Source organism: Elgaria multicarinata, chromosome 11 (assembly GCF_023053635.1).
Source record: "Elgaria multicarinata webbii isolate HBS135686 ecotype San Diego chromosome 11, rElgMul1.1.pri, whole genome shotgun sequence".
NCBI classification, from domain to species: Eukaryota; Metazoa; Chordata; class Lepidosauria; order Squamata; family Anguidae; genus Elgaria; species Elgaria multicarinata.
In genome coordinates, this window is record NC_086181.1 from 14,782,648 (window position 1) to 14,797,799 (window position 15,152).

General features: G+C 48.2%; 1 protein-coding gene and 1 long non-coding RNA gene across 2 annotated transcripts in view; one reads left to right on the forward strand and one right to left on the reverse strand.

The window, feature by feature from the left end:
* Positions 1 to 1,981, reverse strand: part of LOC134406112 (uncharacterized) — a 30,622-nt gene extending 28,641 nt beyond the window's left edge. Inside the window, exon 1 of the long non-coding RNA XR_010025961.1 lies at positions 1,793 to 1,981. This is a non-coding gene — a long non-coding RNA (uncharacterized LOC134406112). The remainder of the gene's footprint in view (positions 1 to 1,792) is intronic.
* ITGA3 (integrin subunit alpha 3) overlaps positions 1 to 5,555 on the forward strand; it is a 94,219-nt gene extending 88,664 nt beyond the window's left edge. Inside the window, exons 24-26 of the mRNA XM_063137375.1 lie at positions 827 to 952; positions 3,128 to 3,286; positions 5,473 to 5,555. Coding sequence (XP_062993445.1) covers positions 827 to 952; positions 3,128 to 3,238 — 237 coding nt within the window. The 3' untranslated portion in view covers positions 3,239 to 3,286; positions 5,473 to 5,555. The remainder of the gene's footprint in view (positions 1 to 826; positions 953 to 3,127; positions 3,287 to 5,472) is intronic.
* Positions 5,556 to 15,152: the final 9,597 nt, after the last annotated feature.

Consider the following 15,152-nt stretch of genomic DNA (forward strand, 5'->3'; position numbering starts at 1 on the left):
GACGGACCGCGGACGGAGGCAGGTAAGGCCCCCCTCCCCCTTGGTCCCTTACCGGGCTCTGCCGCCGTCGCCACACGGGCGGCGATGGCAGCAGGGCCCGGTAACCCCCCCCCCCCGCCCTCCTCTCCCGGCCTTACCTGGCACCACTCCCCTCCACTGCGGACCTCCGATTCGGAGCCGAAGCTCCGCGGCGAAGAGGAGCGGAGTATGGGCGGAGCGGGGCGCAGCGGAGCGGGCCGATCCGAAATTTTCGGATCGGCCCGCGGGGCGGAGCAGGGGGTCCGTGCACACCCCTACTTTAAAGCGCTTTAAAAGCAGTAGTGTAGATCCCCCCCTAGCACACGTGGGGCTGGGGGAAAGAACCAACGCAGCAGCCTTGTTTCCCCTTCTGATCGTCTGAACAACATCTCTGTGTCTATGTGTGGTGAATCCACTCATCCCTCTGCACAGTCTCTCCCCTCTCTCTGTGCATTCATCAAATGCATGGAGAGATGGAGTGAAAAGCACCTAAAGGTGCAATCCTCTGCCTGCCGTACAAATCCTAGTACGCTGTGAGTATTAGGACTTTTTTTCTCTAAACAGGCATAGGATTCCCCATCCGCTCACCAAAATGTGCAATATAGGGACGATCATACCAGCCCACTTTATTTGTAAGGCTCACCAGGAATATACACGAAACACTCTGAACACTCAGGAAATGTGATTGATGGATAGATGCCAAGTCCAATCACAGTTATGCTTCTGAACCAAGCCGCCAACATCTCCTTTACTCTGCCCTTACTCCCCCAAAGCATGACTGTTTTCCCTTTTACTGCCCTGGCTATAGTTCGCTGTGGACATCGACTCCGAGCTGAGCGAAGAGCAGCCGGCTGAGATTGAGCTGTGGCTGGTCTTGGTTGCCGTTGCAGCCGGACTTCTGCTTTTGGGGCTCATTGTCTTACTGCTGTGGAAGGTGAGAAGGGGATATTTTGAATGGGTTGGGTGAGGGGAGGGCAGCAAGTCCTTCCTTTCCCTCTTAGCCCTACCTGTAGAGAGAGACACTCCGGAAATTGCTGCTGCAGAGCTGTTGACCTGCATTAGCAGCAGTGCAAAGACGGAGGGCGGGGGATTGCTTGTGGCAAGCCTGAATATCTGAGCAGTATTTTCAGGGCTGACATAAATATTTTGATTGGCCAGCGGATGGTCTGATCTCGCTCCAGAACAAAATGTTCAGGCATTAGAGAACCGCCCAGAGAGCTCCGGCTATTGGGCGGTATAGAAATGTAATAAATAAATAAATAAAATAAAATAAATAGAGGCCGTAGCGAAAAGCGGCCGGGCCAGTTTTGTATGGGCCAGGCGGGAAGTAATCCTGTGTCTCCAGCTTGACGCAGAGCGATGTAATCAGCTGAGTGAGGGCATGACGTTGGCCTTGGTATTTAGCTCAAGCATTTCATTCTGGAGCGCAGCCAATTTGCTCTGCAGGCTGTTCAGCGCACTCGTTTTACACTGTGGAGAAACTGGTTGGGCTGTACGGGAACTATATTTAGATCCTGATTAACAAAGGAATGGGGTGAATACTTGGGACCCTGCGGTGGTGTGCCCCGGGATAAAATGGTCACATCATCACCGGCGTTGCGGGAGCCATCCTCCAAAACACCCACTCGTTCAATGCCTCATTGGGATTTCTTAAGCCGTTTACTCCAGTGCTGAGAGGAAAACTTAAGCGTTGAGCCAGCTGTGTAATGCACAACTGCGAAACTTCACAGGAATCCAAGAATGGCCAGTTTTTCAGGGGCAATTCATGCCTTACCCTGTCACTGCGGGGATGTGCAATCCAGCCCTCCTGTGCTTGTATGGATCTCCAGAAAACCGAAGCCTGTTCCCTTGCCCTGGACGCCACTGGGAGAAGCATCTCAGAGTCTCAAGCATTCAAAAGCTTTAAGGGGGGGGTGGCGTAGCTGGAAAGTATTTGCTCCGTGGTTCTGGCCAAGGAAGGTGCCTTCACTACTGTTGTGTTCCATTCTAATTCTGCATTGAATCTCCCAGAAATGACTAGCCAGGTACAAGCAGGAACTTCACAAGCAAACAAAGGGAAAAAAACTTTATTATTCCAGTGGTGACTAGAGCAAATAAAGTTTTTTGTTTGCTTGCTTGTGGTGAGGGATTTTGTCCTGAACATGGAAAAGCAAACACTTCCAGAGCAGATGAAATATCCTCCCCGGCTCCCCAATGGCTTAGTGCCAGTTGGTGTGTAGTAAGTAGCAGTACGAAGGACACAAAGGAAAAATGGGAAGTAAATCCTGGAAGCCCCTTCTAGCTGTGATTGCCTCTTGGCTGTTGGGGCAGGCTGTCTTCTTCTGAAGACTACTACAGGCAAGAGAGGTTCCCTCTGTGAGAGAGTAACATGGAAATGGGCCTTTAGTGCTCTAGAGCTGCATTCAGTTGGGCCAGTTTGACGTTTTGACCACATGGCATGTGGCATCTGTGCTGCAGCACCAGAACAGCCATTTTTTTACATTCCAGATCAATGTAAAATCAAGAATTTTTCAGATGTGTTGATTCCTGTACTAATGTTGTTCCCCGCCTCGATCCAAAGGGAGAGGCGGCTGAGAAATAAATAAAATTATTATTATTATTATTATTATTATTATTATTATTATTATTATTATTATTATTATTTTCTGTCCCCAATGCTCTTGAGCCACTTCCTGTGAATTATGCTTGGGGGTTTTGCCATAGAGTGACGGTCTCAGGGAAGCCCGAGACAGGCCAAAATTGTGAGTCTTTTGGCATTGAAGGTTTGTCCTGCTTGGACTGGCAAGGGCTCAGTTTCACCTAACCTTTCATACTGGCCTCATATCCATGAAACAAGCCTTCTTCCGTCTGCGCGCTGAAAGTGATATCCCGAAGATCAAAAATGGGGAAAGTGTGGCTCTTCAGACTGTAGCTCCCATCAGCCCTGGCCAGCATAGCCAACAGCGAGGGATAATGGGAGCTGCAATTCAACAACACTTGGAGGGCCCCATGTTCCCCATGCCTACTTTGGCACACAAGGGGCAGAACACTTGAAGTGGCTCTTTGCCCTCCAGCCCAGCATACCCGGTTTCCCTGTTGTACCTGACCTTTGCCCCCTGCTTCCTCATAGTGTGGCTTCTTCCGGCGGGCAAGCACACGAGCCATGTACGAGGCCAAGGGCCAGAAAGCCATGATGAAGATCCAGCCATCTGAAACTAAGCGGCTGACCGACAGCTTCTAGCTCCTGTCTCAGGGGGGAACACTGCCCACCCCTTTGCCCTGTGTCTTGGTAAATCAACGTGGGGGCAGGTGGAGGAGGGGTGGAGGGGTGGGGTGCCAGGGCCTACCTCTCATTTACTGTCTCTGTCAACCCTTCCACTTCTTAATCCCTTCCCAAAGACCCTGTCTTGGAGAGCTGAAGCCCGCTGGGAAGTGGGATTTGGACATGCCGACTGGACATAGGTGGCTACTTTATAACTGGTCAGACGATTTGTCCATTTGGCACAGTATGCAACTGGACATGCCGGGGATTGAACCGGGGACCTTCTGCATGCGAAGCAGGTGCTCTGCCTCTGAGCCACGGTCCCTTTGCAGATGCCGTCAAAGGGATGCAGCACGCCTGTGCTCAAAGACACTGTTGGTTCTCAATGTGCTGAAAGGCTGCCAGGCTTTTGAAGCACACACAAAATCCTGCCAAACCAAATCTTTGGTTTTGTGGAAGGAAAAGAAGTACGGGGAAGCCCAAGGTGACATAGAACCCAGAATCTCTTTTTAAGGAAAGAAAAAAACCCCGTGTCCAGTGCTTAAGGCCAGTGCTGCCGGATGCTGCTGCTAGTTTATTGCCGCACTACGATGTCATCTGTTTGTCCTTTAGTAATTAGCAAGGCTCTTCAGCCATTCAAAAGCACATGTGAGGCACAGGCTTGAGCCAGGCTCTTTGCAGTTCTGTACCTATCTACTCCGTAGTAACTCTCACAGTGGGACTTGCTCCTAGGTAAGAGTGCATAAGATTTGCAGGCTAAGAGTCCAAGGGCCAAGCTACGTGGGAGATGTTGCACCTGAATTCCTCCCCACTTGCAGGGCCAAGAGCAGCTGGGGGGGGATTCAGAACAGGGAAACGGTGTGCGGAGAAAGGGTGAAACAGCCTCCTCCCACCTCACCGGTGCTCTGATCAAATGCAGAGCATTTGCCCCAAGTTACCCTCAAAGCATGTCACCCACATCATGCTTAATGCTCTCCAACAGGTGTCGGCCAGTCCGTCGGCCTCTCTGTTTTACCTGTTTGTGTTGCTAACTCAAACACGTTCTTTTCCTAGGCTTTTAATAACCAGGTGTTTCTTGGGTGGCTTCTGAGATGGCGCTGCTGTGAGAAGGGTCTTTCTCTTTTTACTCTCATTCTTCTTCCTGCTCTGTGGGCCAATCCAAACGACCCTTCTGATCCCACCTTGTGATAGAAAAGCCAGATCACTGGCTCAGGGGCTGGTCTTGTGAATGGCGAAATGCAGGGGTGAGCGACCTTGGCCTAATTTCTTGGGGGTGGCTAGAAGGGGGAAATGGGGGGGTGTCGTAGAGAGAGAGAGAGAAGAAAGGAAGGGGGAGAGAGGCCCCTGTGGGACCTCCCATTAGCTGAACAAGATGCTAATGTGGGGAAGGGACGTGGCAGCAACATCAAAACTGGGACTGAGTGTTCATAACCAAGCCTTTTGAGTGAGCCACATGAGAACACTCCAGGATCTGAATTTATTCTGGGGGTGATCAGGAGGGGCAGGTAACACCCCTGAACCTCATTGTCACTTCAGCCTGGCTTGGCTTTTCTGTTTGTGGATGTGAAAGCATGTTGGGACACAATCCTATGCATGTTTAGACAGGGGGGGGGGGAAACCCTCCAACTCCCAGCATGTAGCAGTTTTTGTGTGTCTAATCATGCATCAGATTGCGCCCTGAGAGTATTTACATGTTTTAACTATGCAGCTAGTCCTCAAAGGTGCTGACCTGTTTTTCTTTGCTGATCCGTTGTCAGTGGTTACAGCATTCCGATTAGTAAAGGGTGTCTGTGCTGTGAACCGTATCTTAGTTTCTCCATTCTCAAACAAACGTTGAGCCTCAGCCTAACTCAGCTTTCCCCCAACCTGGTGCCTTCACGGTGTTTTGGACTACAACTCCCAGCATCCCTGGCCATTGGCCATGCTGGCTGGGGCTGATGGGAACTAAAGTCCAAAACATCTGGAGGGCACCAGGTAGGAGAAGACAGCCGTAACCGGACTGTCCTTCGACCATCACAGGAAAATGATCAGATGAATTGGCTTTCTTTGCTTCCTTTCCCCTTCTCCTCCCCAATAAAACTTCTCCTGCTCCTCTCTTGTCCTGCCTTTCACCCTCTGCATCTTTTCTCTCCTCCGAATTCTCAAGCTTGGTTTGTGGGTGACCCCCTCCACCCCTCCACTAACCTTTTCCTCCCCTCCCTCTCCCTGTATAGTGCAACTTTTTCAAGCGAACCCGTTACTACCGGATCATGCCCAAGTACCACGCCATTCGGATCCGGCAGGAGGAGCGCTATCAGCCGGCTGGGGGGTTCCTGCCTCCGAAGCACAAGAAGCAGTGGGTGACAAACTGGCAGGAGGCGGGGAGACGCTACTGAAGCCTTCCCCCTCCCTCTTTCCCTACCCTCCTCTTTACACTCATGGGCTGCTTTGCTTTCTTGGGGAAATAGCGCTGGGCCCACAGAAGAACTCTTACCGAAGCCTAAGTTATGCCACCCTGGTCCGTGATGACCCAACGCTTTCTCCAGACTCCCTGATCTTAGGGAGGAAAATGATCCTTGCAAGATGGACCTGCTTGGCGTTTGTGAAACACAAGGCACAATCGAGCTGCTTTTTCATTTGCACTGATGGATCCTCTCCCTCTCTCTCTCTCTCTCTCTCTCTCTCACACACACACACACACACACACACACCCCACACACACCAGAGCCCAAACAGACGGCAATGCCTAGGCACTTACGCTAGCGACCCAGACCTTCTTTCTCACGGCTGCATTTTCTGCGGCACAGTTGCAATTTCACGGGATTGTTTTTATTATTTATTACGTTAATAGCCCATTTCTCCTTCCAAAGAGCTCAGAGGGAGAGAGCTCTTTGCAGGGCTCACAGGCAACCTCCCGTCCCGGCAGCTTCTGGAGCCAAACCCGCTTAGCCGTAGAACTGCATCATGTGCCTTTGAACCACTCCCCGGACTTCCAGAAGACTCCTCTTGCTCATGCCAACACTTATGCAAATTGTCCCTTTGTTTTATATGCGTGGGAACTTAGGAAGCTGCCTTATATCATGAGTGCATCTAGCTCAGTATTGTCTACACCAGCGGTGTTGATCCGCAGGACAAATACGACCGGCCTGGGGTCCTGATCCAGCATTCTGGGGTTCCCCAGATGGTGACAGCTCCTTTCCTCCAACTGATCATTGGGTGGTTCCCCAGCTTTTGCTGTGTTTTCCTCGTTCTGAAATACCTCTCTTAAGGCTTGGCGACCGGCCGTAAGAGCTTCAAGCTACAATATGTGGGTATTTTGGTCCCGCCCCTTTTGCCTTTGGCCCTGCCCACCAGCGGAATGTGGCCCCTGAGAACTTCTCTGAAATTGCATTTGGTCCTCAAGTTGAAAGAGCTTAGGCAACCCTGATCTCTCTCTCCAGCGTTTCAGGCAGGCATTTTTCCTAGCCCTAACCTGGAGATGCCAGCGACTGAACCCGGCGTCTTCTGCATGCAAATCATGCACTCTGCCACCCTTACCCACTTCCTCAGTATGACCATCCCGCAAAGCCGCTCGACTTCTGTAAAACTGCTTTCCTGCCGGATTGCGTACCATCACCGGTGCACAGAAACGGCTTGTGTGTGAGGCACTTAGATTTTCACAAGCACTCGCATTCTCCCCAGAAATGTACACCGATCGAAATGCCTCGGGTACCTGCTTATCACACCCTGGTGTGAGACCGCTTCTGCGTGAACACACATGTGTGGGCATGAGCAGCCATGGCTGCCATGGCGTGAGGTCACTTGCTAATGCCAATGTGTGCATCCCACACCGCTTGCACTTTTTGCAGACGTCCTTCTCTCTAATGCCCACTCTCCCCGCTTGTACTTTTCACAGTTGCATGTTCACTTCTGCTTGGTGATAACCCTGGATTTCTATGAACTTCCTTTTGCCCCTTTGATAATGATTAGAGCCTCCTCTCGTGTCCTCCCTCAAAGGCCTTGTAATAGACTTAAATCTCATTTGAAGAGAAAGACGAATGGACTTCAGTCCCCTCACTGTGACTGCAATGGACTCGCTCTCCAACCCCGTATCACTGTATAGTAAACACTGGATGTATGACCACTGGAGCTTCTGCTATGCTGAGAACTACTGATCTTTTTTAGCCGATCTTTCTTGTACTTCCTCCACAGTTCTTTGGAGGGAGGAGTTTTGTTCTACTGTTACTGTAGCCCTGGTTCGTCGGGAGCACCAAGGTTTCTCAGCTTGAAATGTACGGAGGGAGAAGATCCTTTTTTTTAAAAAAAAAAAACCCTATTGGAAACCTCCTCCTTCTGGTACACCAGGGCATAGTTTTATTTTTAAGTGGTCCCTGGCGTAAGCATCAGTGGTGGGACCTACTGGGATGCTGGGTACCTGGCTTCCAGGGTCGGCGTCAGTGATAAACATGGCCAGGCACCTGCTGAGAACCCACATCTCAGTAAGGCCCCACAAGAGCCCCCTAAACTTGCTCTTCACCATTGCAACCTGCTTGTTCGCCTGCCCTTTGCTCAGGCCCAGCCCATGATGGCGGAGAGAAGGCAGGTTCACTGAGAGAGGGGGGCCATTGAGGGTGTCGTGCCGAAGGGCCCTCAAAAACCTGGAGCCAGAGTGGCCAGATTCAAAAGAGGGCAGGGCTCCTGCAGCTTTAACTGTTGTGTCCAAGAGGGAATTTTACCATGTGCTGCATGCGTACAAACGACACCTGCTGAAATCCTCTTTGCTATACAGGAGCCCTGTCCTCCTTTCCATATGGTCACCCTAGATTTCCATTTTCAACAAAAAGGAAAGGCAATGGATGCTGCACGCACAAGAAAAACAGAAAGAAGTGATTCTCTAAGTTCCTGAAATATTTATTCTGCCCAATGCATTTCAGCAGAGTAACTAACTGCTAGTATCAGCTGAGGAAGGAGCAGAAGGGCTCATTGCTGTATATTTCTGGGAAGACAAGTGAAAATCCCTGAAGAAGGAAATGTATTTCCAAAATACATTGGGAAGAATAAATATTTTTGATATCACTAATGTTTTTGTCCATATCTAAATATCCAGATCATTGGCTAACACACTGGATTTCTACTCGTGCACACATTCATCTGTGGTTATCTCTCTCTCTCTCTCTGTGTCTGTCATACAAGTGTGGTTGCTGACAATGCGTGCTGCACAAAATTGGCCTCATGACGTTGAGCTAAAACCAGGGCCTACACTTAAAAGAGGGGCAAACTTCTGGCATGTCACTCTCAATGAAACTATTCAGTCTTAAACAGGATGACCACATCACATCTGCCCTGTAACCTCCCCTCCCCAGCTCCCAGCTGTATATTAAATTATTAAGAATGTACCTGTCTTTGGCTATGTGTATATAAATAAATAAATATATATATATATTTGTTGCTCAGTGGAATTTATCACTGTTTATGGTACTGGAGGTCTTGAATCATTGTGCCTTGGTTGTAAATAAGCTTAAGTGGTTATTTTATGGACAAAAAATGACTGATTTGTAACTTGCGACTTCAATATATATATATTTTTAAAAATTTTAAGAGTAGTGAATTAAATTCCATGAACTCGCTTCAGCCTCTGATGTTTGTTTGTTTGTTTGTTTGTTTATGCATTCAAGGGAAGATGAAGTCTGTTGCAAAAGAGTCAACCATCCCCTGCTGGGACTCATTTCGGCATCTGTTCTGTTTTATACATATTCAAGGGATAAAACGGCAGTTGTTTGGGAGTGGGTTGCCAGGGGTGTTTTCAGACGAGGCCTTTTATCATGCAATTGCCCTGCCTAATCCATCGGATTTTACAGAGGGTCTAGATGACATCGTCTATTTGTAACCGTTCTGCATTTTCCCACCACTTTTCTGTCTTTTTTCCTACCAAAATAATTCCATTAAGAGGAAAAGATGGAAAAGTTGAACAATGAGCTCCATTAGATGCACGTTTTTATTGCACACTCATTACTGGGCACTCACGGATTTTCACGGGCCCCTCTCACAACGTCGTTTGCCTCCCAACCCTTGTAGCCTTCTTCGTGTGACAAAAGAACACCCCAGGACGTCTGACTTGTTTTTAAAGATGGAAGTTGCCGCTATCCCCTGCTGTGTGCAGGAGAAGCAGCGGGATCAAAACGGCCCACGTGCACATTGCTTACTTCCTCTTGCAAAAAAGGAAGTAATGAGGGACAAATGCACAGGCAGAGAAGCAACGGTAAGCAAACACGATTTTCCCCGTGTGATGACGCTCAGTGACTTGTGGCAATAAAAGAGGCAGACACTGATGCTGGATGAAATACTACTGCAACTGTTATTTAATGCAACAGCATGGGATTAATTGGGACCACTGGAAATAAAATGGGCTGAATGAATGAGGGGGGAGCATTCTTTAAGCTCCACCATTGAGCAACTGGCATGGTTGTCCATGCTGTGTGTTTCCCCCGGCACCCTCTTTGTGTTTGGGCCTAAAAACCTGTAGTAAGTTTTTGAGCAGGTGCAATCTCCAGTTGCTGCCAAGATCAGTTGGCTGATCTTTGCCCCACTGCTCCACCCACTAGGGATTTCAGCTCTTTGGGGCAGCCCCTCCTGTTCCTTGGTTGCTAGGGAGAGCACTATTGAAAAGGATGTGGGCCTTAGCCTTCTGTCTGTTAGCATCCTAGATTTTATTTATTTATTTTATTATTCAGATTTATGTACCAATTTCCACCGAAGTATCAAAGCGATGAACATAAAACAATGGCATCAAAATAATAAATCTAACAACAAAACCTTTGGGGCTGTCACAGACTCTTAACCTAGCCAACCTCACAAGGTTGTTGTTGGGAGGATAAAATGGAGAGGAGGAGGATTATGTACACTGAGTTGGGTTCTGTGGAGGAAAAAAGGCAAGATATAAAAATGGAAATGAGTAAAATAAATAAATACGACACAATACAAATTCATCAGTGATAAAACTCACACTCTGCTGTGTGCTACGGACCATAGCTGGCTGGGTTACATTTCAAAGAAAGCTGGCGTTGTGTAGAGGCTAGAGTGTCAGACTGGGAGTCGGGAGATCTGGGTTCTAGTCCCCACTCAGCCATGGAAACCCACTGGGTGACTTTGGGCCAGTCACAGACTCTCAGCCCATCCCACCTCACAGGGTTGTTGTTGTGAGGATAAAGTGGAGAGGAGGAGGATTATGTACGCCGCCTTGGGTTCCTTGCAGGAAAAAAGGTGGGATATAAATGCAATAATAAATAAAATAAATACAGAGATGAATTTTAAGAAGACAGCTCAATATCAGCATTGTGGGGGGCCTGTCTATTGTCAGTTGGGGGTGGCACTCTCATCAATGTTTCCTCTGATGATTGCAGAGATCGGACAGGGACATAAGGGATGAAGCAGTTCCTAAAATAACCCGGCCGAAAGTTGCTTAGGGTGTTATATGTTTGCAACAGCATCTTGGAACTTGCAGCCAGCGCTGTTGTTTCAGCAAAGGTTAGGCTTGCTGTTGGAAGAAGGCCCCAGTTTGCAGCCTCGGTGCTGCATTCTCCACCAGCCGCATCTTCTGGACCAAGCCCAAAGATAGCCTCACATCAAGAGCATTACAAGAACCCAACATTGAGGTTTATTTATTTATTACATTTTTCGACAATCAAAAACCATAAAATACAACAAGTATAAATTTTAAACGTTGAATGTTAAAAAGGCAATATAAAATCCGCTACGTTAACATCCAGGGAAAGCCTGTGTGAAAAGGTGTGCTTTCAGGAGGCGTTTAAAAGGTGTTACGTTTTCCGCCTCCCGAACCGCACGAGGGAGGGTCCTCCAGAGGGTGGGGACCGCCACGGAGAAGGCCCACCACAGAGGTTCTTCATGGCGGCATTCCGTTCGTCTGAGAATGGCCAGCAGGCCCTCCTCTGAGGATCGTAGTTGTCGTCTGGGTGCATACAAGGGAAGGCGGTCTGCTAGGTATCCTGGTCCCAAGTTGTTTAGGGCTTTGTAGGATGACAACATAACCGTGTATGTGGCTTGCTAGAAAACAGGCAACCAGTGCAGTTCTTTTAACACAGTTTTTATATGAGCCGAGCTAGGTGTCCCCGGTGAGCACCGTAGCTGCAGCTTCCGAACCACATACATGGGTAGCCCCACATAGAGCACATTACAGTAGTCTAATCGTGAGGTTTCCAGTGTATGAATGCCTGTGACTAGGCTATCCCTATCCAGGAATGGGTGTAGTTGGCATACCAACAGAAGCTGATAATTTGTCATGTCCAACCCTACTGCCCCTCTTTTGGGAGAAGATATTTCAGGTATTATTATTATTATTATTATTTATTTATATAGCACCATCAATGTACATGGTAATCAATCAGAATCAGATTCAGAACTAGAAGACGCAGCGCCAGACACCAGCCAGCCTGTACCAAGCTCTCACAGGCGTTTCCCAGCTGGGAGTCAGCCCTCTCCAGATCTTATCTCCTCAAGGCCAAATCCTACACACTCAGTGGGAAGCGAGTTTTCTTCCGGAGGTGAGCGTCCCGACGAGCTAGCTGATGCTAGGGCCCACTGGAAGCTCAAACGCATGCAGTGGAAGGAAGGTGTGAGGAAGTCAGTTTGATTACACCAGAACCTGCCTCCGCACCAGGCTCTCTGAAGTTACGGGCGTTTGAGAAGTGGCTTCCTATTCTTTTTGAGCGGACAATTGTCTTGCTTAGTTTGCATAGTTTTGCCTACTAGGGTTACGTTTCCAAGAGGTTAGGCTCTCCTCAGGTAGAAGAGACGTTTGTTTCTTAATAAAAGCTTTGTGGATTATTTGGCAAGCCTCATCATTTGCCTCCCATCGAAAGCAGGAGTTTTCTGAGAAACATGACATAATGGACGCTGTAAGGTTGCCAATGCCCCTTGAGAGTCAACAACTCTCACTTTTTCAATCCCACAGGAAGGTGGATTGGAAAATAGGTTTGGGTTGTTTCTTAGGACTGGGTGGGGTTTGAAGTAGGAAGAGTGAACTTCTTTCTAGCTCAGGGGTGGGCAAGTTGTGGCTCTCCAGATGGTTTGGCCTACAACTCCCATGAGCCCTCACCATTGACTATGCTGAATAAGGCTGATAGGAGTTGCAGGCCATAACATCTGGAGGGCCACTGGTTGATCACACCTGAGCTAGAAAGAAATTAAAGGGGTTATTTAACCCATGATGAGCCATGGGACCCGTGGGCGCCAAGTTCAGTGTGCAATCCCTGTTCAGGGGTGGTCATGTCATGTGCACCCAGCAAGCATTGGCTATGTGAGGATTAAACAACCCTCGCATAACCCTAAAAGAGACCATGGGTTATGCGAGGGTTGTTTAAACCTTGCGTGACCCATGCTCGCTGGGTTTGTACGACACCCCTAAGCAGGAGTTGTATGTTCAAAATGGCAGCTGCACACCTGTATCCTCACTTGTCAGCCAAACAGCCCCTTGGCATTCTTGGGCAGGGGTTGGCCAACTACAGTACCTGAGGAATAGAAAGAGCTGCCATTTGGTCATATGGGATGACCAGAACTGAGGCTGACAGACCGCAAGGATAATGGGTGGGAGGAGGAAGAGGTTCAAGATTTCTACAGAACACGTAATTTGTCTCAGCAGGAACTATGGATCCTGGCAGTGTAAACACATCCTCTGTTGTTTTTGATTTAAACATTTTCAGAAACATGATCTGAAATAATTCACAAAGTAATTCTGTTCTATTTGGTTTTTCAAATAAGAGAAGGTGTGTATTGGGGGTCAAAAGAGGCTTGTTTTGAGCTTTGGCTTAACAGAATTTAGCCCAGGAATTACTGTATTTTCAGTGCCAAACTCTGCACCTGGGAACATATGGAGAAATAACCAGAAGAAAGTATTAAATGTGGGCCAAACAACTGTGAACAGGTGAGCTGTGTGGCTCAATCTGCTGTCTAGGTGCTAACTGTAGATGGACAATTTCAAGGGCCTTGGTTCTCTCGTCTCATCGTTCTTTATTTTTAAACCAGACTTGGCCCTTCAAACACCAGATACTTTCAAGTAGAGGACTGTTTTGTATAAAGCAGGGCAGGGCCACCCTAGTGCAGATCAAGAGGAAATGTATATTCAAAATGAAGTTTTTATTTTTTAATGCGAAAATCCCACACTTCCATGGGAACTGTTGTCCTACTGGTTATGGTCTCTCCTATCCAGACGTTATTGGAGCTCAGTTCCCACCACCATTAGCCACTGATTTGGCCTGATAGGAATTGGAGTCCAACAACATCTGGAAGGCCACAAGTTTCCCACCCCTGATCTAAGCTACTCTGAGGAGGGTGCATAAAGATGCATCACTTGTCTTGTATGAACCACTTGGTCACAACAGCTGCCGACAAGCCTAATCTTGGTGCTGCAATCTTTATTAGGCCAAACTCAAAGGTCACCAAAAATGTGAAAGCTTTGGAGATCTCCAGATCTTTTCATCATGGTTCCAGATGGACCCACGGCCTGATGGGAATCCTCACCCACCCACCCCACCCTACCCTGGAGAAGAGCCTTCTGTGTGGTGACCCTTTCTCTGTGGAACTCCTTGCCTCTGGAGCAGGCGCCAACATGGTGTTATTTCCGGCACCTCCTGAAAACAGGTCTATTCCAGGAAACCTTCCTTGACTGACCAGCCACAGTTTTTATTAGCAGTCTGTTTTTTAGAAAGAATAATTTTAATATGGCATTTTTTATTCAATATTTTTATCATGTTATCTCTTGTTGTTCACCACTCCAGAATCTGTTTACATGTGGAGTGGTATATAAATGTTGTAAATAAAAAAATAAAGATTTCAACATCAAGTCAGTCTTTCCCTCCTCTTTTCCCCACCCATTCCCCGTTTTTGGTATTATCTTGCCAGTTGCTGAGATTTTAAGATCTTGAAAACATCTGTATTTTTGGTGACCTCTAAATTGGCCTAATAAAAAGTCAGTTTGCTTATTCCTCTTTCTCTAGGGATTTTTTTGTGGCCAGTTGTTACTTTTAAAGAGCTATGGGCATGGTTAGTAGTTACTACTACTACTAGGGTGACCATATGAAAAGGAGGACAGGGCTCCTGTATCTTTAGAGTTGCATAGAAAAGGGAATTTCAGCAGGTGTCATTTCTATATATAGAGCCTGGTGAAATTCCCTCTTCATTAAAGCTGCAGGAGCTATACTAGAGTGACCAGATTTAAAAGAGGGCAGGGCACCTGCAGCTTTAACTGGTGTGATAAAGAGGGAATTTCACCAGGTTCCCCATATATACAAATGATACCTGCTGAACTTCCCTTTTCAATACAACTGTTAAAGATACTGGAGCCCTGTCCTCCTTTTCATATGGTCATCCTAACTACTAGTAACCACCACCACCCTGTTGTTGTTATTGATGATGATGATGGTATTGTTCAGTGGAGGCTGATGGCTCCAATTTCGGTGGGGCTGTTAAGCCATTCTAGGTTTCAGTCAGAACCAGCCAAAACTCTAAAGGAGCAATCCAAGGTTCTGAATTCAATTTCCAGCACTTTGGTTATCTCCTTTAGCGTTCTGGCTGGTTCGGACTGAAACCCAGAATGGATTCGTAGCCCCACCGAAATCGGAGCCACCAGCCACCACTGACGTTTGTTGTTGTTTTGTCAAGCTGCGGGCAGGGAGGTGTTAAATGGGCGGGTCCAAAGAGCGAGCGAGCCGCCGCCTCCCCTCCCCTCCCCTCCGCTTGCCACGTGGTGATAGCCGCTCCCCATTGGCGAAAAATGCCTTGTTTTTCGGCCGCGATTGGGCAGCTGCCGTGGGAGCGGGCGGGTCTTGCCGCGGATTGGCCGGCAGCGAGCTTCGCGGAGTCTGCTTCGGCCAGCGCCGTGCGCACTGGCTGGCTTGGCCGCCGGAGGGTCCCGGGAGCGCCA